The following is a 22,907-nucleotide window of genomic DNA, read 5'->3' as shown; positions in this document are numbered from 1 at the left end:
TAAATTTATGATTCTTAAGAAATTCAATTTGACTAAAAAATAAGGAGTTTTAACGAAACACTGTTGGTACTGTTTTTTTTTAACGAAAAAGACATTTTTACACTAAAAAATCACTCATGGTGCTATTCACTTACAACACATTTTTGTCCTTTTAATTAAAACTCAAGGTTTTCAAACCCTTTTCATTAGTTTTTCTGAAAAAAAAAAAAAAGACCTTGCTACAATAGATGTGCGTATTCTTCGCAAGAAAATGCAAAAGCAATTGAAACGAATTTCGTTTGTTCATATCATTCCAAACTCTACATAGACAAAAGCAGACCAAAAGCGGACTAGGGAAAAAGGAAAACTTCAAGACATACATTTCCCCAGGACCAACTCTCTTTGTCAATATAGTACAGAAAAACTGCAGATCGGTATCAGATCATACGATGAATGCCTATTAGCGTCGGACAATGTTTCAAGACAAATCTACTTTTTAACTACCAGAGAGACAACATTAACTGATGCCACAAATACATACCGCCTGCGACGACTGCAAGACTTTCCTGCACGGATGATGTTTTAAGCAACAAACTGCAGTTCTTGTCACAAGCCTCAATTTCACACATTGCAATGAAAACAGTAATCTTTTACCCTGAAAATTTTGTCGAGGTGTGTAGCAGTGTTGCCATGCTTTTCATTTCCCTGAGCTTGCTGAACATAAATATCGAAGCATATATTCGTTGGAAGAACAGGTCTCCTTCAAATCCTGATGTGTTCTTGTTATTGCCTTCTGTAGGGATTTTAAAGCAGGAAGCAGCTTTCGAAAGTTTTGTTGAATAGAGTTACCATGAACCTTGCAGAGTTCCTGCAAGACAAAACAAACACAAACCATCAGTGCGGTCCTGATATGAAAACAATCCCACTGTAAGAGGTATACAGCATCTGAACTGAGCAGAAACGGAAGTCAATAGAAGTTACCTGACACCACTGAAGAATGAACTCCACATGCGGGCAACTTTCCAAAAGATCTGCTAATGCCTCGATTAACCTTTGCAAATATCTGTAAGGAATTGATGAGACGACAGCAGGGATGTCTATCGGACTAACTTTGAAAATACACTTTTTAATTAGACTGTCTTCATTTAATCTGAGACTGAGGATTAAAGCCTTGCTCAATTTATCTTCATTGAGTGCAGCATCAACAGCCTGCAGAACAATGTGATCAGAAAACAAATGAAAACAAAACAAAATTGAAGGTAGAAATCTACAAAAACTAAGAAAATTAGTGCCATTTTAACGAAGGGTCTCACTATTTAAAATAAAATTCTCGCAAGCCTTCCAATCAGGAATTCTTTAATATCCATTATAAACCTTGGATAAGATAACATTCAAGGACTGGTTAAAACATAAATCTCTCTCCCCTCCCCATCCACTCTCCCTGCCACCGTCATCCAGCTGCTTGCCTCCTCTAGATTTCAAAGGTGGACAGTCTACCTAGTTTTTCTTTCATTAAGTTTATGTTTTTATCAGACAAATATTGATGTTTATAGAAAATTGAATTTAATTAGAGCAATTGTAGTATTATGGTGGCATACTGAGTTTTAAATAAACAACATTTTGAAATTGTTTAATGGTAATCTAAGTAGAGGGATGTTCAGAATATTTCAAAGTTTCACCAAGTACCTCAGGTGTGACATCTATGTCAAGATCAGTTGGGTCAAAGATAAAAGAATCATCAATAGAATAAACTAGAACTCCCTCTGTTGTTGCGGCTGAGAAGCTCCGACCAGTGGGGGCAATTCTCAAGCATTTTGTTCTAACAACTGGCCTTCCACGGTTAGGCATGGATCCTGGTAAATCATAACCCAACTTTCCCCGGGTTTGTTTATCAACACCTTCTTCTATATCACTGTTATCATCGTCAATTAAATCCAGTGGTCCAGCATCTGTCATATTCTTTGAGTTTAAGAAGTCAAGAACTCCATCCAAAGATAGATTGTGAGTTATTTGAAACCTCCGCAGCAACACCTGCGAAAATAAATCCACTACATCAATAGACCTAAGAACTTTAGGTTTTAACATAATGAAGAAGTGGAATTCCTCTACAAGCTAGATTCAGAGAAAAAACCATGGTACTGAGTGAGGCAGAAGGACAATTCTATACAACATAGACAAGGACAATTCTATACATCCTAACTTTTCTTTTCCCAACTTATAGGGGGCATTCTCACACTGGATTAAAATACATTGTTGTATTACCAATCCAATGATATATTTCTCTCACAGGAAGGGAAGAAAAAAGCATTAGGACAAAAAAGTTGGGGTATTTTCTAAAGAATAGGTTTAGATAATTGATGTAGAAACAAGCGGATTGTAACAGGTTTAAGGCCAAAAACATTCTACCCAAGAGCATATGCATACAAGACGGCAAAAGAAAGAAGCAATATAAAAGTTACACAAGCTGCTTTTTTATATCAAAATATACAACAAGCTGCTTAAAGTTCATTCAAAACTCGAAAGCATTGGGTATTCAGATAACCATGGAAGTTGCACAGCCCTAATCAAAGTCCTCGTTAAATGTTTTATATTCTGAATATGCGACTTGGAGAAATCTTAATTCATTGGGACACTGGCCAAGAGGTGGAAAGTTGTACAGCTCTTATAAAAAGCCTCATCACATATTTGACCTTATCTTCTGAATATGCAACTCGTACATATTCAACAGATCTGTTCCAAATTTGGAGAATATGTATGTTACCTCACTTTTCACTACTTTTCCTGTATATTAAGCATGTGGTTCAAAGCCTTAAAAGCTGCCTACGAACACTCTCTAGATCTATCCCTCTAACTATCTGAAGTTCGAAATATTGGTGTTTGCAACAGGCCTAATAAACTCTAGAGTGTATTTTCCATTAAGCCACTTCAGACACCAATTTTTAATCTATTAACTAATAACCAACGGGACCCGAAGATGGAATGAAAGAAAATTAGGAAGAAAGCATAGATCAAAGGTAATTAGAAACAGACACATTTGAAACCCTGCCAGAAATCATGGGAAGTCTTACATCCGTGTGGCTGAAAAGGTAAATGATGGGGGCAAAAGAAAAAGGATAACAAATAACATACAAGCTTTCTATATATCACAGTTGTTGGCTAAAGTTGCAATAAATCAAAGTAAAGATCATGTCTCATGTAAGAATGTGTAAAAGCTTGTGACCCAACGGTTAATGAAAATATAGCTCATGCGTTTCTGAGCAGTTTCTTTAAAGCATGAAAGAGATGCAAGAGATGTATGTGCATAACTGCATATAGTTCAATGTTTAAGGTCTTGATGTTCCAGCCAGAAAACAAAACAGTAACAAGAATGTGAAAAAATTGAAGTTTGAGAAACATCATTGAGTGTGAATCATGCTGTGGTAAGAAACTAACCTGATCAGCAACATCATACATGCAGATGTATTTGCTACTTCCTCCAGCTAATATGTAACTCCCATCAGCTGAATAACATAAGGTTGTGAAGAACTTTCCTGAACTTGAGTTGGCAGCTGATCTACGATCTGTCATAAGACGACCTCCAGAAATATCCCTACGGCCCTCAATGGTATACATTAATAAACCATCAATCGGGTCCCAGAAATGAATTTGACCGTCTAATGTGCTGCTAGCCAACTGCTTTCCATCTGGACGGTAAACCAATGTAAGAACATCATGTGTATGAGTGAATGTTTCAACGGCACCTTTTCCATCAAAAACATCCCACAACCGAACTGTTCTGTCCCATGATGATGAAGCTAAAATTGCCTGCATGTGGGAGAAAAAACATCTCATCAAGCTCCAAAAGCTATCAATGTTAAACCTTGCAAATAAACTCTTGGTTGCATGAGAATATAAAAACAACATACATAAAGAAAACAACTTAAATCATAAATAGGAAACACCTCTATAAAAGTACATGCATCTGCAACAGCCAGAATGAGCATTATAGAAGCATATGCATTTATAATAAACCAACAGAACAATTATACCAGCAGAACAATCAAATATAATATAACTACTCACATTTGTAGGAGAAAACATCAAACCGTGAACTGGACCTTCATGGCCACTCAGAATATCCAACAGACGGCCTGTCTTCATAGACCAAACAAAGATCTATTGTACATAACATTAAGAAAAGTCAGGAAACAGAAACTAAAATGAAGAATCAAGTCAAAAAGCTATGATCAAAGGGGCAATATACCTCAAAGGAATCAAGGGTTCCAGCACAAATCACTTCACCACTCTGATCTGCTGCCAGTGAAACAAATTGCCTAGTTTCAGGGGTGGTAAATGTTCTAAAATTTCGATAACGGTACAAATCCCATGCACGAACAGTCCCGTCCAGAGAGGCACTTAGGAGACTATGGCTGTTAGCCATAAAATGGAGTGCGGTGATTGCATTAGTGTGCTCAGAGAATGTTATAAAGCAGAAACCTGATGAAACAGTCCAGACCTGCACAAGAAGAAGAGTAAACTCTCTGGGTATGATAGTCCACAATTGCATTTTGTACGAAATATTAATAATCCGCACATTGGCAAGTTGATGTAATTATGAAAGCGCAAATAGAAAATGGGTGTGGTAATGCAACAATACATCACAAACCCACCAAACTGTCATGCATTATTAAACTCACTAGACAATTCTGCAGTACATATATCACCAATGATCATCTGATCTAGTGGCACCCAATCTCCACTTTCTTGGAGAATACCCTGAGATAAAATCTCATGGACAGCAATTGTTGAGTATAAACAAATCATTCGTTATGAGAATCATAAAACAACAATACATCACAAACCCACCAAACTGTCATGCAGTATTAAATTCACTAGACAATTCTATAGTACATATATCCAAGGTACTAAAAGATGCTAGGCACTAGTTGGGCGGCAGGCTAGGGCCTACACCTAGGTGGCTAAGAGGGGGCCCAGGCGGACTACTCGGATTTAAGTAAATTTATTATATATTGTATAAATAAGTGCCTATTATACTTAAAAAAAAAACATACATAATTAAATTGAGATATGTAAATTGAAAAAGAAAATGACATATAAATTATAAAGCATGAAACATATTGAAAACATGGGGATGGGGAATAAGCATATAATGAGTGTTCATCCAAGTATTCAACAAGTCTCTTACATTTTATTAAAAAATTAAAATGCAAAATGAAAGTTATCAATTTTCTGTCCAAGTAAGAGTCACGACCTAGGGTGTCTAGGCAGGTTTAGGCAGTCTAGGCGGGCTAGGTGGATGCCTAAGTGGGTTTAGGCGCACTTTCTTCAACTTTCAAACGCCTAGGTACTAATTGGGGGGGGGGGTAGCTAGCCGCCTAGCCCCTAGGCGGGGATTTTTAGAACAGTGCATATATCACCAATGATCATCTGATCTAGTGGCACCCAATCTCCACTTTCTTGGAGAATATCCTGAGATAAAATCTCATGGACAACAATTGTTGACTATAAAAAAATCATTCTTTTGGGAATCATAAGACAAGAATCAGGTAATGCAAAGCCATCGTAACATACAAATACAATGGACCTACAGTACAAAAGAATTCTAAGTTGCACCTTTCAGTCAGTTATGAAACGAGTCATCATTTATTAAAGGCAACCCATACCACAACCGAAACAAATGGATTAAATAAAAAGGGTTAGTATTACGCTGAAGAAAAACCCACAAAAGTAGAGACAATATATGAATCTGCAGATAACAGCTAACAAGTTACTAATCCTCATTCTTCAATCATAAGAGCTTAAACATATAGCTAAGATGCTTGAAAGAAAATGTTGCATGGAACTACACAAGCAAAGTCCTCTAAATAAAAAGCTTCGCATTCTAAAAACTACTTTACCTTGACTTTGTTATCATCTGCTCCAGTGGCTAACAGTTGCGAATCTGGTGAATAAGCAAGACAATTCACATCGAAGTAATGCCCCTGCTGCTTCAATATATAACTCTCTGACTTCCACTCCCACACAAGCAACTGTCCAAGTTTCGCACACCCAAATGTCAGCCAATTTCCAAGTTCATTAAAAACTGCGGTGGTAATTTTCTCTCTTGATATTGACAACAAGTGCAAGCACACAAAATCAGGCATTTGATATAACCCAAATACACCATTTGAGAACCCAACAACCAACATATTAAGGCCCCTATGATAATCACATGCTGTCAACTTCGCCTGGGACTGCAAAAAATTGTTCTTCCCCAACAACTCCCATTTCCTGTTTCGCAAATACCCACCTTCTTCATCCAAGTCACCTTCCCTGCCCTCATAACCCTTTCTCTTCTTCAAATCACCACTTCCAAAACCTTCAACTTCACCGTCAGCATCCCCATCCGGTGTACCTGGTGAGGGTGGCTCTTTAACATCCATTCCATCAGATTCACCTTCATTGTCACTCAAACCCCAACTAAACACATAACAATCGCGGGTAACCGTATAAACATTGCATACCTTATTCGTGTTCTTATCAATTCCAAAAAACACACCCACAACTGTATCTCTATGACCCAAAAACATAAATGGCTTCCTTTTAACCCCGCCTGATTTCAATTTTTTCATACAGAACAACCTAGCAGTAAAATCTTTTGACCCGATAAGCAAATAATTCGAGTCCGGGCTCCAATCCAATGCTACAACCTTATCATCACAATCAGCAAAAGTCCTAACCAATTCAAACGGAAAAAACTCCTTCTTGAAACCAGGACAGCGCCAAATTTGAACCAACTTACCCGTGGCGACCGCGATAAACGCCCCATTGGGACTGAATTCGATGGCATTGACGGAGTTTTTGAAGGAAATGCGGTGAAGCACCACGCGCTGGCGGAGGTTGATGAAGAGGCATCGGCGGTTGTCGTCGGCTGTGAGGAGAAAGACGCCGTCGGGCGAGGCGGCGATTCGGGAGATGTTGGAGGAAGACTGGACGGGTAGGGTTATGGATTGGGATTTGATGAGGTCGGTGACGGAGACTCTGTTACCGACCGGTGAGATTAGCTCGGTGTTGTTGGTGATTACGGCGTTGCCTCCTCGGTACGGAGCTCCAAGGAGGTTCTGGAACCTGTAGTTCATAACTTTTCACAGATTGAGTTGCCAAGAAAAGCGCAGGACTGAAGAAGCAGAATTTTCTCGGCAACCAAACAGAGGATGAAGAACGTTGAGAGATTTTAGTTACCAGAGCTAAAGGTTTAGCTAGGGTTTAAGCGAAGATAAATTTACACTTTGGGTCCCATCTTTCAGGTCATTTGTCATTTTGCCCTCTTGAAAATTCAGTTTTAACAAATGGGTCATGATATAAGGTTCTTTTTGGGAACTTTGACAATATGAGGGGGCTTTATTGAATTAACATATTACGAAGCGGGCACTATCGGCTGACCCGAAAGTGCAATTTGTATTTCGGTTCGGTTTTATTTATTTATTTTAATTTTTTTTCTTTTTCTTTTAACATACAAAATGAAGAAAAAAGATGGAAAATAAGGCTTTCAACATATTTAGACATAAAGTTTTTTTTTTTTTTGTCAAAATATTTAGACATAAAGTTGTGTTTGCCTAGCCTTGGATTAAAATTAGACAAATGGTGACATGGAATTGGGCTTGAAATATGAAAACCAAACATAAATAAATAAATAAAATATTAATTCATATCTCATGCGGTGCGATTCGGTTTAGTTTTTGAGCCAAACACTGAAACCGAACAATAATTTTTTGTTTAGTTCAGTTTTTTTTTTCAACATTCGATATGATTTCGATTTTTGGAGCCCACCCCTAGAAACAAATAAAGCGTCTCTTACCCATGCAGGGGGACCTCAAACCATTTTAGGGCATGTAATGTAGCTATAGTTTGATAATATTGAGTTTATAAACTTGAAACATACAAAGGATTGATGTGTTACATCAATGGGATGAGGTTATAAGTCCATGACTAATCTTTTGAGGTAACTGTATTCGGATCAGCCTTATTCCAACCTTGAAAAATCATGGTCCCACAATGGTGACATGGAATTGGGCTTGAAAAATGAACACCAAACATAAATAAAATATTAATTTATATATGGTTCGGTTCGGTTCAATTTGATTTTTTGAACCACCAAAATCGAATCGAACCAATAATTTTTTGTTCAATTTGTTTTTTTTTTTTTTTTTGTTTTAGTTAGTTTTTTTTTTTTTTAGTTCGGTTTTCAGTTGGTTTTCAATTCGGTCCGATTTATTTATTTCAATTTTTGGAGCCCACCCCTAAAAACAAATAAATACATCTCGCACCCATGCAGGGGCACCTCTACCTCTATCCATTTTAGGGCATTTCGTGAAAAAAAAAAACCATAGCTATAAATAACATTTATATTATTGAGTTTGTAAAATTGAAACTTACAAAGGATTGATGTGTTGTGTGATGAGTAGATTTTATATTATATATTTTACCCTAATCTTAGTATATTTTGGTTAATATTTTGGAAGAATTTTGATATTTTGAATTGTATTTTCAATATAGGACTTTCAACTTCCTCTGGAGCAAAACAGGACCAAATGGATGAATTTTGTAGTAATTCCAGTTGGAGGACGTTCGTGAGTCACTTAGCTTGATCGTTTCAAACTTTGGGATTTTTCCACCAAACGGTTATTTTCTGGCGATAAAATAAAGGAGCGATGCGCAGTGCTGGAAAATGACGTTTTTGGGCTTAAATTGCGTTTTTGGAGCCCAAGATGACCTCGAATGGGTTTGTGGCCTTCTGGAGAAGTGTTTAGAATGTTCCAAATATTAAATCCAGCTATATTGGGCCAGTTTTGGAGCAGCTTATGGGTCCAAAACGTGGCTGTTCAGATTTTAGGCGAATTTTACCATTTAATTTAGAGTTATGTTTCCTATTTTTATTGGATTATTTTTAGTTTCCTAGGGGGAATAAAGGACCTGTTTTTAGGGTTTGTGTGGGGTTTTAGCAGATATATTGCTTAGCCATCTACAAGTTTTGAGGAGGCTTGTTTTTAGGAAACTTTGGAGACAGAAAGAATTGCTAGGGTTCTTGAAGATTTTCTACTTGGATTTGTTTTTATTCTTATTCATTTTAATTATATTTCCTTTTATTTTTATTATGAGTATATGTAACTAATTCTTTTGCTAGGGTTAGGCCATGAACCTTAGCAAGAATATGTAGTTTTATTAATTTGCTTATGAACGGATGCATGCTTGCTTTGAATTATTAATCACTGCGGTGGAGACTATCTATATATTTTAATGATTGATCACCATTCGGGAATTTAGACAAGTAATTTGATGCAATTTTTGTTGGAACATCACCTTGAAATTGAGAAGGGCTTCTTGTGATTAGTAATTGTAAGTTCACTTAAGGCGAACATCACGCTCTTAAGGGTTACATGGTTTTTCAAAGGGTTTTCACGAAGTTTAGTGAGTCTTGCTTGTTTATATTTGATTTGAACATCACAGACAAATTGCATGCTAGATATACGTTTTCGCTTGAACATCACAAGGAAAATATGCATTAGGAGAACCTAACCTTCAAAGCTTGGATGTGGAAATTCATAAGTAATTGATAGAATTGCATAGGATTGTGACGGTAACGGCTAAACCCTAGTCTTTCCCTAACTTGATTTTAATAAAAACAAACAAAAAACGTTTTTTATTTTTTTTTCTGTTTGCTGCCTTTATTTTCTAACTTCTAGGTTTCTTTAATTGTTAATTCAATATTTTCAAACTCAAACATCTCAAATCTTTGATAAAAATCTGTTTTAATGGTTAATTAAGAGTTGATTTAATTACAAATTAGTCAAACAATCTTTGGAGACAACGACCTTGCATGAACAATTATACTACAATTAAGTATTTTCAGTGATTTTAACCCTATTGCGTAGGTATAAAAAATCCTATCATTGTGAATTCAGTGTGTTACATCATATGTTGTGATTGCAACCCCTCGCAATCTGAGCTTACCATTTGACTCTGCGATGCCGCTTACAGTCACTCTCCCTTCAATTCTTCTGGATGCAGTCTTTAGTCATGTGGCTATAAACAGCACCACATGCCATTCAAACGTGGGGAGGGGCATCTTGATCATCATCTCTCTCCGTCTCCGTTCTATTTTTCTTAGGGTAGTCTTCAGAATCCCTAATCCGATATTATAATTTTAAGGAAAGATGAAATGATGGGGGATTTCAATAAGAATTGGAAAAGAATAGGTGTAAAAGTAGAGCTAATTTCGTATCTCATGAGAGATCGATGCTTATCAGTTCCAGTTCTCATAAACCCAATCACTTGCATCACAGCTCAACATGATATTCAGCTTCTCACGGGTCTCTGTGCATATTAGAGCAACTCCTTCGTTGCTTATTGCTTTGGGGATTAGTAACCCAATCCATTCTCTCCCGGCTCCTCCCCAAAACACTCCAGACCACTCGGGCAATTGGACCCAAGGGGAGTCCGACGGAGAAGTCAGACAATAATCGTTTAGCCCAACGCCCTACTTATGTGACGTCACCATAATGTTAGTCACAATTTAAATTATTAAAACATATAAAAATTATAAAAATTATAAAAAAAAAAAACTAATTAAAAATATAAAAAATTATATTTTTTTTCTTCTATAAATACTAACCATGTTCTTCTACTTTACACTACATTTCAATATTTTCAAATACTTATACCAATCTTTTATTATTATTTGAAATTAAAAATAAAGTTATCTTTTATTATTTTATGAAATAAAAAATACTAATATTTTAATACAAATTGCTTTGGCTATTCAGTTTAGGTGTGGAGATGCACTTTTGCAGTTACTGTTCATTGCAGGCTTCGTTTAAGGGGTTTGAGTTGTCTATTGCCTAGGGGACCTTCCTACACTGGAAGTGCTCTTATGGCCCAAAAGTGTGTAGCAACATCAGATACTGCCATCCATGTCCACTGTTGATTACTGAACTCATCAGTGACGGAGCTAGGAATTCACAACAATGGGGATAAAAAACTAGCTTTCAAAAATCGATCAAAATTTCATTTATAATGTCCACTATGTGTTCTCTTATTTTGGAAACGTCATGTCACAACATCATTATCAATAGAATCAAATACATATTTCACAATGTATACAACCAAGCTATCATTCAACTATTAATTTTCCATCCTATTATGATCCTTGACAATTATCATCGCCTAAAATGCTCTTTCAACAAAAGCTGCAACAAGTAAAATCAATGCTAATTTGACGAGCAAGCACACCAAGAAATAATGTTTATCCCTCTTTGCCTCCACCAACTTTTGTGCAAGACTACTAATTGCTTTCAATCTAAAAATTTCATTATGATAACATACATATAATTCTTAAGTTCATCTTCAAGAAGTGTTAGCTCCATATCAATTTTGGATAAAATTGAGAGATGAACTAACTTTTCAATGTCAAAGGTTGTCTGGGCTTAAGCATGCCACACAAAGAAGTAACTATGTCCTTGCCTCATTAAAACGATTGTTCAACTCTTGAAGTTGCTTATCAATAACATCAATAAAGAGACCAACACGATAATGCGATGAAGGTTTGTCAATTTCTCAACTCTACGCCGTGATCTCCCTCAAGCTACAAAAATATCGTTCATATCAGGAATACCAATATCTCACGTACGTTGGGAAAATTCCACAATCACAACTGCTATCAAGTCAGCTTCATCAATCCGATACTGGACGCTTGAACTGGGGCCGTTCACCGGTCATTGTCGCAGCGCAGTTACCTGAAGGCAATGTTCCCCGGTTTCTGAGTTCTTCTGGTGCACGTCATGAAATGACGGATGATGATACACCTGAGATATTCAGGGAAACTTCTAACCCCAACAAGGTTGCAAACGTTAGCTCACCATCACCGAACCAGAAACGCAGTGTCATCTCCACAATCCCGATCTACGTTGAGGTCAAGCTCTCCAACAGGCTTGAGAAGTGACCGTAAATTCATTTTGCATGCTGTGCCTTCCTTCCCTCCTCCTATTCCAAACCGCAATTCTAAAGAAGGCATCGATGAAATTGGGAATGATGATGAAGCTACCAACAAGAACAATTGGACAACACAGAAGGAGTCGAATAAGGCATGATTCTGGTTTGCTTTTAGAGCTCATTATAGACAATCTGCTTAATAATCGGACAAAGCTACCAACAAGAACGATTGGACAACACAAGCTACTGATCTGCTTCCCACTTCCGCAAACTCATCCAAAGACTACCTCTGTATTGCCAGAGTTTCGGTAAGCCTTGTTCTCAAAGGCAGTGCTACTTCGTGATGTCATTGCAAAGCTCGGTGATATGTTTGGGTGTCCATGGTGCGAGGAAAGGTGAAATTATCAGTTGCAATAAGATTTAGGGCAATTTTGCAGGTTCGTTTCGTCCTTCTTGAATGTATATCAGTCTATGCTGATGTTTGATTTTGTGAAAACTAGAAAGGTAGCATTTTGTAATGGAGACGTGCTTAGCAAATGATCAAAGTTCTTTTCAGTTATCATATAATTCCAAGCAGACATTGACTTGAGTTGCAAACTTGCAATTACTATTTTGTGAACTCAGGCAGACTTTTGCACCCACGATCGAATCCTCCTCCTCCTAGTTTAAATGAATTTAGTGTAGAATATCACTTGTATCTGGAAAAGTATGAACTCGGAAAATAGTAATAATTATACTACATTAACGAATACCAAAACAAAATACATCCAAAATTCAACCACTACTCACTCTACTCCCTCCAAGTGGAATACAAAAAGCACACCCAAAACTTTATTTGTAGGAAAGAACAGAACACAAAAGCGAATTAGAAAGGTCAGTCAGCTATACCCATATACTCCATGCCCCATTTTGTACAACAACTACTTGTACATGTGCGTTTCTCACCCGTTATTGTTAGCTACGTACTACTTCCTCATTAGCTCCACGCAGAAACAGTCAGATTTACGAGCGATACCCATCAAGCCCCAGCCTTGCAGAAAGCCAACTGGAGACGTCATTCATCTCTTTAGGGATAGTGTAGTGACCGAGCCTGCAATGTCGAACCAAATACTCAGAAAATTTGCTTAAAAGGGTTTGAACAAAATGTATTGTTTGAGATTTTTTTTAATTTTTTTTCTGATGGAAATGAATCTTTACCCTTCAAAGGGTTTGAACGAAAGGTATCGGAACCCTGCTGTAGTCAAGCAGTGGACTGATTTCTCTCCATAGTTGTAGGGTACTACATCATCACCTACAAAAAATATGTGATCAGTTTCGCATACTATTGTCGATGATCTTCAGTGCAGCATAATGGCTTCTGGTGTGACGTATATCAAGTGACCTAGAAACCGCTCAAATAAATGCAGACTGCAGTATTGGCAAAAAATTATATGAGACATACTGCTTCCATGGCATTGCAAAATGGGTAACGATGCAGCACGCCTCAAAGCCTCATGTGACCTTTCTATTTTGTTCCGTAAGCTCCTGCACAAAGTTGCAAGCCTTTTAATTATCGGACATTTAATTCTTTTGGTATTGATACTCGGATCAACACGTACAAAGTCATACCTCGCTCCTGGAAGCCAGCCACTTAGTCCAACAACTGCCCTCAGATTGAGAGGATATGGGTTCCCATTTCCGTACCTACCCGCAGCATAACAAGTTGCAGAGTAAAGGGCCATTGCAGCACCCATGCTAAAGCCTCCAATACCGACTTTAACTGCCACAAGAAAACGTGATATACATTTCAGACATTCAGAAATGAAAATATTCAGCATAAATTCTGAATAATTTCTTGAAAACTTGTGCAGATTTTAAAGAAGATGGTTTGTAAGAAACGGAGGAAAAAGAATCCCACAACGTCATTTAGAACTGAACGTACCATCAGCTGGCTCAGTTGACAACAAGTTCGCAATATGCGCTGCTGAAGCATCTAAACTCTCCCAATCATCTGGACCATCTTCTGAAAGCTCTCCAACTGCGAACCCTGATAAGGAATCACATAATTCAGAAGATTATTATCAACGTATGAAGAAGTGCAAAGTAAACTAGTTCATCTAACCGAAGTATAATCTTACATGCAGTGCATGCAAATCCACCGAGCATAGCCACAGGACGTTTAGGAGCAGTTGGGCAGATCCACTTAATCTGTTTCATAATTGTACATTAGAAAGTTAATTTTCATACAGGTTGAACAAAGTTGCAACAGAAATACAAATTCTTAAACTTAGAAATAGTTGGATACACATATATGCTTACATTTGGAAGAGGTAGAGATTCCAACATTTGAGATGTGCTGCAGACAGAAGGAGCATAACATGAGACTTTTTAGGTCTTAGATTATTCATCACGCATGCAATTCAATGGCTGAAAATTAAAACTGAAATTGCAGGTGGAACCTGTGCAGCTCTTCTGAACATGTTGAGAAAGCACCAACACAGGCAACGAAACCACAAGTGTGGTAAAAAGTCCATAATTATATCGAGGATAAAAGGAACCGAACCAGTTTATGTGTCGATTATGCAAGAATAATCCATACTTAGAAAGCATATTTGTAACCAATTAAGTGCATTTCTGGTTCCCCACTCGGAGAACAAAGTAAACTAGCGGTCCCCCAGTAATGACTTTGGCATATACTATTTCCCAAATCAAGGCTTATCAAATTAAGCTTGCCATCGATCAGATTAGAAGTGAAAGGGACAACTATCATATCATAAAATCTCACGGTGCTCCTCTCTTAATTGAATTTATTCGATTGATAATCTCACTGGAAAGATGCTGAAAAGATCTATAATGGAACCCTCCTTTGTAAAATTGTAGAATATGTACAAGTGTTGACATTCTTGAACACGTTTTCTTTTTCTCTTAAACGAAAACCAAAAAGTCCATCCTTGCAGTGCAGGACATATAGTTGATACAAAAGGGAAGGAATGAAGAATTGTATCGACGTTGATGATAAGTCAGGTTATAAACACCAAATTCGAAAAATCTGTCTTATGATAAAATTAAGGAAGACAAGTTTGGTGGTGTTATGACAAATCACGCTTGATACTCAAATTCAATTATGACCTTAACTATTTAACTGAGGAATGTTGCTGCAAGCAGCTGAGTTCGAAACTTTATGCTATTCATGTTGTCGTCTCTGATGCGATACAAGATTAGTCGGCTGAGGTTTTCTTTCCCTAATTAGATAGAGTAGAGCTTCAAGAGAAAGTCTTCCGGATACAGAACCACAGCAAAGCATGATATATCACTCAGAAAATGGGCAAAGGAATACAAAAACAAAAAGGGTAAAAGCAAGAATACCTTGAACCGTTGTCCCCAAGTCCATGCAGCCAGACCATTGTTGCTTGATGCTTTCCTTTGGGCCTCACCACGTGTGTCCTACCAAACTCAATTCTTCTAGCAGTTCTGCTACCTGAAATTTTTGTCAACATAAAGTGGCTACTCAGCGACTATACAAGTTTAAGATCCCTCAACTAACCATAACAACCCTTTTCCCCCTCTGTAGAAATCAATAATAAGAACACAAAACTTAAGACAGCGAAAACCAGAAAATTGAGTTGCCTAATTGAATGAAATATAGTAATATCTATTATCTATATAGACTTGAACAAATTGAGACAATGAAGTGCTAATGCTATGCTGGGCAAGAAACAAACCAGAAGACATGTTAGAATGCGTATAGCTCGTCATTGCATGTTTTTTGGGTAAACTGCGCTAAACAGGCCGCCTATTGCAACAAGCTAGAAGAAGGCACTGCAATGTAGAAAACCAAGAATGGGAATGTGTATTTATAGGCAAATGCTTGGGGGGAAGAGTGAGAAAAATGGAATAGAACATGTGAGAATATGCATCATTCATCACTATTAAGACAAGATTGCAATGCATACCAGCTACGCCAAAAACTGCCTCGAAACTGAAAAGGAGAAAAAGCAAAGCAAAGCATCATTGAAAAGGAGAGGTAAATAAAGGGACAAAAGTAGGAAGATAGCAGAGAGAATCCATGCCAAAGTTGAGCACATTCATCCATTCTTTAGAAAGAGAGAGAGCTCTTGCAACAAAGACAGACAGATAACATCTACAGAGAGAGAGAGAGAGAGAGAGAGAGAGAGAGAGAGAGAGAGAGAGGAATCTATGCTTCTTGCTTGTGGGCAGCGGCCAGAAGTAAAGCAAAAACCCAACAGCAACACCATAAACTGAAAAGAATATTGCTGAAAGAAAGAATAACACAAGTTTGTACAAGAAAAATATATTTTTTCCAATCATTAGTTAACGAATTTTTCATGATTGATTTGATGGATACCCATTAACCACAATTAAAATTTTTCTAGTGTTCCAGTTTTCCTTTTTTTTTTTTTCCGTCTACATTCTAGTGCTCAGTTTCAAAATATGAAATAAACTAGTGAAAAATCTCACCTGTGGAAAAGAGCCAAGAAACTGACGAACTGGGTTCCATTCAGCCTCCAGGTGATCTCTCTCACTTGTATTCCTTTCCCCTTAAAATTTATATTTTTTTTTTTATTGTATCTATACAATATTGATACGGAGATATATATATATAATATTGGCATAAAATTGTATGTATATATACACACACACTATGCTGTAATAACTTATATTTCCAAAAAGATTTGTGCATAGATCACCAACCTGGATTAGTTATATGAAAGAGACAAAGGGAAAAGTAAGTAAACTTTTTTCTCTCCTTCCATCACCTTTGCCAATTGCCAACTTTCTTACTTTCCACTACAATTAAACCCCCACCTTTTAAGAGTTTTTGTTCATATTCATTAGAGAAGACAACCAAAATCACAAGAATTTTTTTAGCGATGTTTCTAATTTCTAATTTTATTACCACCGATATTACTATTAAGCTAAGATTAAAAAAGGAGTGGGTGTCATTTAGTACTACAGTCTAGTGACACTATTTAATTGATAGGTCTTAGGTTCAAATCTCATAAATGATGAGTTCGATACCAATTTATTACACATTCCTTTGGTGAAAATATACTGTGTTATGTCAAAATGAGGAAGTGGGTCAGAAAGATGCAAGGGTTAAAGAGAAAAACTTTCTCCAACAAGGCAATCCACTATTTGCTTCACATGATGTTTTTAATGTGTTATAATATGATGATAGACAACATAATTATATGTCATAGACTTAAGGTAGTGTTAATTAGTTTAACACACATATTTATATGTGGATTTGTAATGCCAGATAATTGAAGTGGAAAGAATTCACTCGTCTTGAATAATATATAGGTCCAAAAACATATATAATTAAAAAAAAAATTACTTAGACCCTTACCGAAGTCCATCTTTCTTTGCATTTCCAAGGGACTAGCTAAACCACATTGCTTAGCTATTCTAACCTAAAATCACTAAAACCTTGCTCCAAGAGAGTAGTTATATTTCATCTTAAAATAGCTATGCGAATAGTTGCTAACTTGCATGATTTAGCTAAGAGGAGATATAGTTTAGCAAAATGTTAAACAGTTTTTTTGCTAATAGCAAAATATTAAACATTAAATAATGTTAAAACTCACCAGTTGCACTCTATCTCCTCTTTTTGGCCCATACTCTCCTACATTTGTATCACATCTCTAATATAAATAGGGCGCACTAATATCAGCAGTTTTCATCTCTATTAGAAAGATATACAAATATGATAGGTCAAATGTGATACTTTTACAAATTATTTGTAATAGCTAGTATTGTAAGATGCTAATTTAAACTGACTAGCGAAAACAATTTGCAATCAAAGACTAACTAAATCAAGAAAAATATAGCTAGTGCTCCTGGAGATGCTCTGGTAACACTTATGAAAACAAAAATGACGAGGGACGTACATATAAAGAGCCAAAGAATAAGTCCAAAGTTGAATACATCATGATCAAAATCAATGGTCTCTGAACTTGTCCCCCTATTTCATGTTTACGCTTCAGCTAAGATCAAAATCACTTTTCAAAAGATTTCCCATATCATGAAATGTTTATTGACTTAACTCTAACATTGAAAATAATTTTTTAACCTCAGATAAAAAACCCAAAAACTGTTATCACATCGTCAGTTACTTCCTTTGGCAACAAGCAAGTTAAAACCAGAAGTTTAATTATGATTAACTCATATTCCAATACTTTAACCTCAAATGCTGTTATCCAAACAGAAGTTCTAACATCTTCTTTTTTTTCCTCCTGTTTTCCAAATTATTTTGTAGTTGGTCACTCAGAAAGTGGCCCAGGAATAAATCCTGCTTTCAATGTGATAAATTTGATAATAAGAAGAAGCACCAATTACTTACTACGAGGCTTCATAGAGAATTAGGTTAGGGTCCAAAGCACATTATGCACCACTAAGATGCAGCATCCATGCAACATGGTGATGTGCATGAAGGTTTCCTTTAACTTTCTCTCCTTTAATTTGTTTTTTCTTTCTTTAACTTTGTGAATATTTTCTGCAAATTTGATAACTAGAACATTTTAGGTTCTGCATAGATTAATGTACAATTTACATAGCAAGAGAAATCACAAATAGGAAAAACATAATACTTTAGTGTCAATTGTTTATGCATGCATGCAATTGTAGAGTTTTAGATAAACTTTGGATCCATTAAAGTTTTTGTATCGCCCAATTGTTCACAAAATTTAAACTCTGATACCAAATTATCATTAGCACATCCATCAAAATGTTGAGAGTTATGAACGTACAAGACAATTTGTAGGAATGATTTTCTTTATATTTTAAAACATTTGACCACACATCTCTGGAAATACTACTAATTAACATGGCAAACAGCCGTAGGAAAATGGCAGCATCTAAAAACTTTGCGAGGTCAACATGCATTAGGAAAAGTTTTCCCTACTTTATGGAAATAATTTTAGATTAGCAGCACAACTTTTTTCCTTGTCAACTCCTTCCTTTTCCCACACTCCCATAGAGGAAGAATCATTGTCGATTAGACAACTGGGTTTATACTAACTACAGATTTGTTTAAAACAGACAACAATATGCTGTTGGCACTAGTGATCTGTTATTGGAGTTTATTTAATTCAGTTCATTATAGATTTATTGAAGGCTGCAAATGGTTTAAATTGACACTTTTGAAATTTTGGACAAAGTATCCTACTAAAATATGAGTATAAAATTTGGAGAGGCAGCAACTTTCGAAGTTTTAGAAACCAATGCAGCTCACAAGTTACTATGTTTGTTTGTTTCATTTGCAAAGCTGGATTGCACAAACAAAAGTCTAATCTACGAGAGGGACATCCAGGGTTCTTGAGGAACATCAACCTAGCTATATGTTGATGGACAAAAAATTTAAGCATTAAGTATATCTAGGCAAGAAGCAGGTTCTCCTCTATTGACTAGACATTTATGAATTGAACCATACCATTTCCTTAAAGTATTACTTTGTTTTCGAAACTTAGTTAAATAATTATCCTTTTTTTGGCAACATATAGATGAGGTCCTAATTCTAATTTCGTGAATGAAAATTTGTTTTGTTGAATAAATAAATAAATATGTATAGTTTAGTGAAAAATTACTAAAACAAACTCCGACAACCTTAGAGGTATATAGAATTTGATGGAGTTTCGTAGAGTTATATGAAAACATGAATTTTGAGAAAGTTTATTTTACTTCCATATAATTCATGTGAATTTTAATTGAATCCTACATGAATTTTAATAGAGTTTATGAGACTTTTATCATAGATTTTAATAAAATTATGCGGATATATTATCATGAATATTTTAACGACCAATTTATTAAGAGGTGTGTTATCCACACACCATTTTTTACTTCTCACACATCCCTTGTTAATTTTTGTCCGTTGATCTTCTTTAATCCATCCAATCCGACGGCCGAAAACTAAAAAAGTGTGGGAGAAGTAAAAAGAGGTGCGTGAATATACACCCCTTTATTAATACGCTTTTCTATTTTCAAGTTTTTATTATTGAAAAGGTGATTATGACCGTGGCAAGGTGACTTTTATGTTAGGATTTGATCTCTTTAGGCCGGCTATTTTGTTCTTACTGATATAGAAAAGTTTCCAATGTAAAGGGTTATACTTGGTCTTTATTTGAGACGGATTATCAGTTTCATACATGCATGAATTCTCATAGACGAATCACATAGATTGTTTGTACTGTGCTCTCATCACATAAGATATTGGTTAAGCATTAAACTTTTGACGGAGAGAAGGATCGCTATCGACTAAGACTTCAAGTTCATCGATTACAGGTATGTTTTCTATCTTATTTGAATTACAAGGTTTAGATTTAGAGATGTAGTTGAGCTTTTAAGAAGAAATATGGTAAATATACTTCATTACTTTAGTCATCCTCTAGGGTTACAATATATAGGTACATATTCCTTATTCTACAACGAATGCAATTACAAGGGTACTGAAATTAAATATAAAGATTAAAAATTCTAATCCTTCCTAAAATATGACTCCTAGAATATTCACAATTAAGACTCAAATCAACATTCTCCCTCAAGTTGGTGCATAGATATTATACATGCCCAGCTGGATAATTGAGTCTTGGAAAACTTTACTACTTACTCCATGAGTAAGAACATCAGCCAGCTGCTCTTATGAATTCACTAATGGTATAGACATAATCTTCCTTTTTAAGGTTTTCCTTGACAAAATGTTGATTAACCTTCATATGCTATCTCCCTTGCAGATTTATTGTCACAATATAACTTCATAACCTCCTTAATTTGGTTCAAAACCAAGACATCTCAAAAGTTTACGTAACCAAAGAAGTTTCACACATTTCGTGTGCCATTCCTCTATACTCAGCTTCAGCAGATGACCTTGACACCACTTTCTGCTTCTTACAATGCCACATAACCTTGGCTCATTTTCTGGGTTAAATTTGGCTCGAAATAGGTTTTAACCCAAAACCTTTTTTTAGCCCAATGATTGGAGAAGCTATGGGTAAGTTTAAAACTTAAATTTTGAATTTTAATCCAACCATTGGAGTTGGTCTTAGTGGAAACATATCGTTATGTCAAAAACAGGGAGTGGGTTAGAAAGATGCAATGGATTAAAGAGAGAAACTGTATCCAACAAGGCAATTCACCATTTGCTTCACATGATGTTTTTGACGTGTTACAAAATGAGTAAACAACAAATTATATGTCATAGACTTAAAGTAGTGTAATGTAATACCAGATTGAAGTGGAGACAACTCACTAACCTTGAAAAATAGGTCCAAAAGCATAATTTAGAAAAATTAATTACTTAGACCCTTAGTGAAGTCTAATCGACGAGGTACGTCCAGGGTTCTTGAGGAACTTCAGCCTAGCTATAAGTTAATGGATAAAAAAGTTTAAGCATCAAGTATATCTAGGCAAGAAGCAGGTTCTCCTCTATTGACTGGACATTTATGAATGGTGAACCATACCATTTCTTTAAAGTATTACTTTGTTTTCTAAACATAGTTAAATATGTCAATTATCGTTTGTTTTGGCGATATATAGAAGAGTTCCTAAGTTCTAATGAATGAGAATTTGTTGTTGAATAAATAAATAAATATATTTGTATATAATTTGGTTTAGTGAAAAATTACTAAAACAAACTTCAACAACACTAGGGGGTGTATCATATGTAGAATTTGATGGAGTTTTATAGAATTATATGAAGACAGGAATTTAAGAGAGTTTGCTTGACTACCATAGAATTTATGTGAATTTTAATTGAATCCTGCATGGATTTTAATGAAGTTTGTGAGACTTTTATCATGGATTTTAATAGAATTATGCTGATTTTTATGGTATTTTAATGACCAAATTATTAATGCATTCAAATTTTTATTATTTGAAAAGGTGATTAAGGCGACTTGTATGTTAGAATTTGATCATGAATCCAAGTCTTTAGGCCGGCTATTTTGTTCTTACTGATATAGAAAAGTTCCAACGTAGGGAGATATATTTAGTCCTTATTTTGAGAAGGATTATCAGTTTCATACATGCATGGATTCTAATAGAAGAATCACATGAATTGTTTGTACTGTGCTCTCACAAAAGATACCGGTATCGACTACGGCTTCAAAGTTCATCGATCTCTATAGGTATGTTTTCATTCTTATTCGAATTACAAGGTTTAGATTTAGTGCTGTCGTAGAGCTCTTATCGTGCTCTTATAGCGTTTTCATAGTGCGCTCTTTCTGTAGTGCTCTTATAGAGCCCATATAGTGTGTGTTAATGTTCTGATTTATTAACTTACCTTTGATCTTTGAGCGTTTAAACATATTCTTACATTTTATTGACTCTGTTTGTACCATACTTAGAGCTTCCGTATTTAGATCTCCTATAAATACTCAGGGGACTCAAATGTAATTATGTAATAAATGAAGGGGCAAATATGTAATAAGTGAGGAGCCCTTATTCTATAAAAGGACTCCTCACTCTCTTCATTAGGGAAGGCCAATTCTGAGGCCCTGGGAAGAGAACCCTCACTCTCACATTACAGAGGCTCTTTCCCTCACAATCCTCTCATAGAAATATAATATCAGTGTGGACGTAGCCCAAACATTGGGGTGAACCACGATACATCTTGTGTTCTTTACTTTTTTGCAGATTCACGGTTGGATTTACGTTGTTCCAAGACCCATCCGGTTTTGTGCATCAACATCTAGCACCGTCTGTGGGAAACAATACGAAAAGTTGTGTCGGTTCTCTTTCATTTTTTCACCTCCGCCTTGAATTTGTAGAAACCCAACACCCACACCCAGAGACACACCCATTCAATCTACAGAGAGAAAGATAAACTCAGGTGCATCTCTCTTGAATCCGCTGACCAATAGCCTCCAATTCCACAAGCAAATCACAGAGACAGACAACACAACCAATTGGGCATTGACCTCCAACTGATCTCAGCCATCCATCAGATCTATACTGTCAAGGTG

The 22,907-nt window shown here is 36.0% G+C and overlaps 2 protein-coding genes across 2 annotated transcripts; both read right to left on the bottom strand.

The window, feature by feature from the left end:
• Positions 1-262: 262 nt before the first annotated feature.
• On the bottom strand, positions 263-7,214 carry LOC103440701 (periodic tryptophan protein 2). The gene is made up of 7 exons (XM_008379395.4): positions 5,877-7,214; positions 4,223-4,474; positions 4,042-4,134; positions 3,412-3,783; positions 1,666-2,010; positions 961-1,188; positions 263-847 (listed from the first exon to the last, which is right to left on the bottom strand). The coding sequence occupies exons 1-7, from the start codon at positions 7,095-7,097 to the stop codon at positions 677-679; spliced, it is 2,682 nt and encodes an 893-aa protein (XP_008377617.1). The 5' UTR covers positions 7,098-7,214; the 3' UTR covers positions 263-676.
• A 5,454-nt stretch (positions 7,215-12,668) lies between these two features.
• On the bottom strand, positions 12,669-16,467 carry LOC103440702 (uncharacterized). The gene is made up of 11 exons (XM_070817749.1): positions 16,405-16,467; positions 15,879-15,904; positions 15,648-15,744; positions 15,292-15,403; positions 14,245-14,281; positions 14,064-14,133; positions 13,868-13,972; positions 13,555-13,705; positions 13,388-13,470; positions 13,144-13,237; positions 12,669-13,036 (listed from the first exon to the last, which is right to left on the bottom strand). Exons 3-11 carry the CDS (start codon positions 15,679-15,681, stop codon positions 12,949-12,951), a joined length of 774 nt encoding a protein of 257 aa, XP_070673850.1. The 5' UTR covers positions 15,682-15,744; positions 15,879-15,904; positions 16,405-16,467; the 3' UTR covers positions 12,669-12,948.
• Positions 16,468-22,907: the final 6,440 nt, after the last annotated feature.

Source organism: Malus domestica, chromosome 17 (genome assembly GCF_042453785.1).
Source record: "Malus domestica chromosome 17, GDT2T_hap1".
Classification (NCBI taxonomy): Eukaryota; Viridiplantae; Streptophyta; class Magnoliopsida; order Rosales; family Rosaceae; genus Malus; species Malus domestica.
Note: the sequence above shows the minus strand (reverse complement) of the source record. Positions and strands in the feature narration are given on the sequence as shown.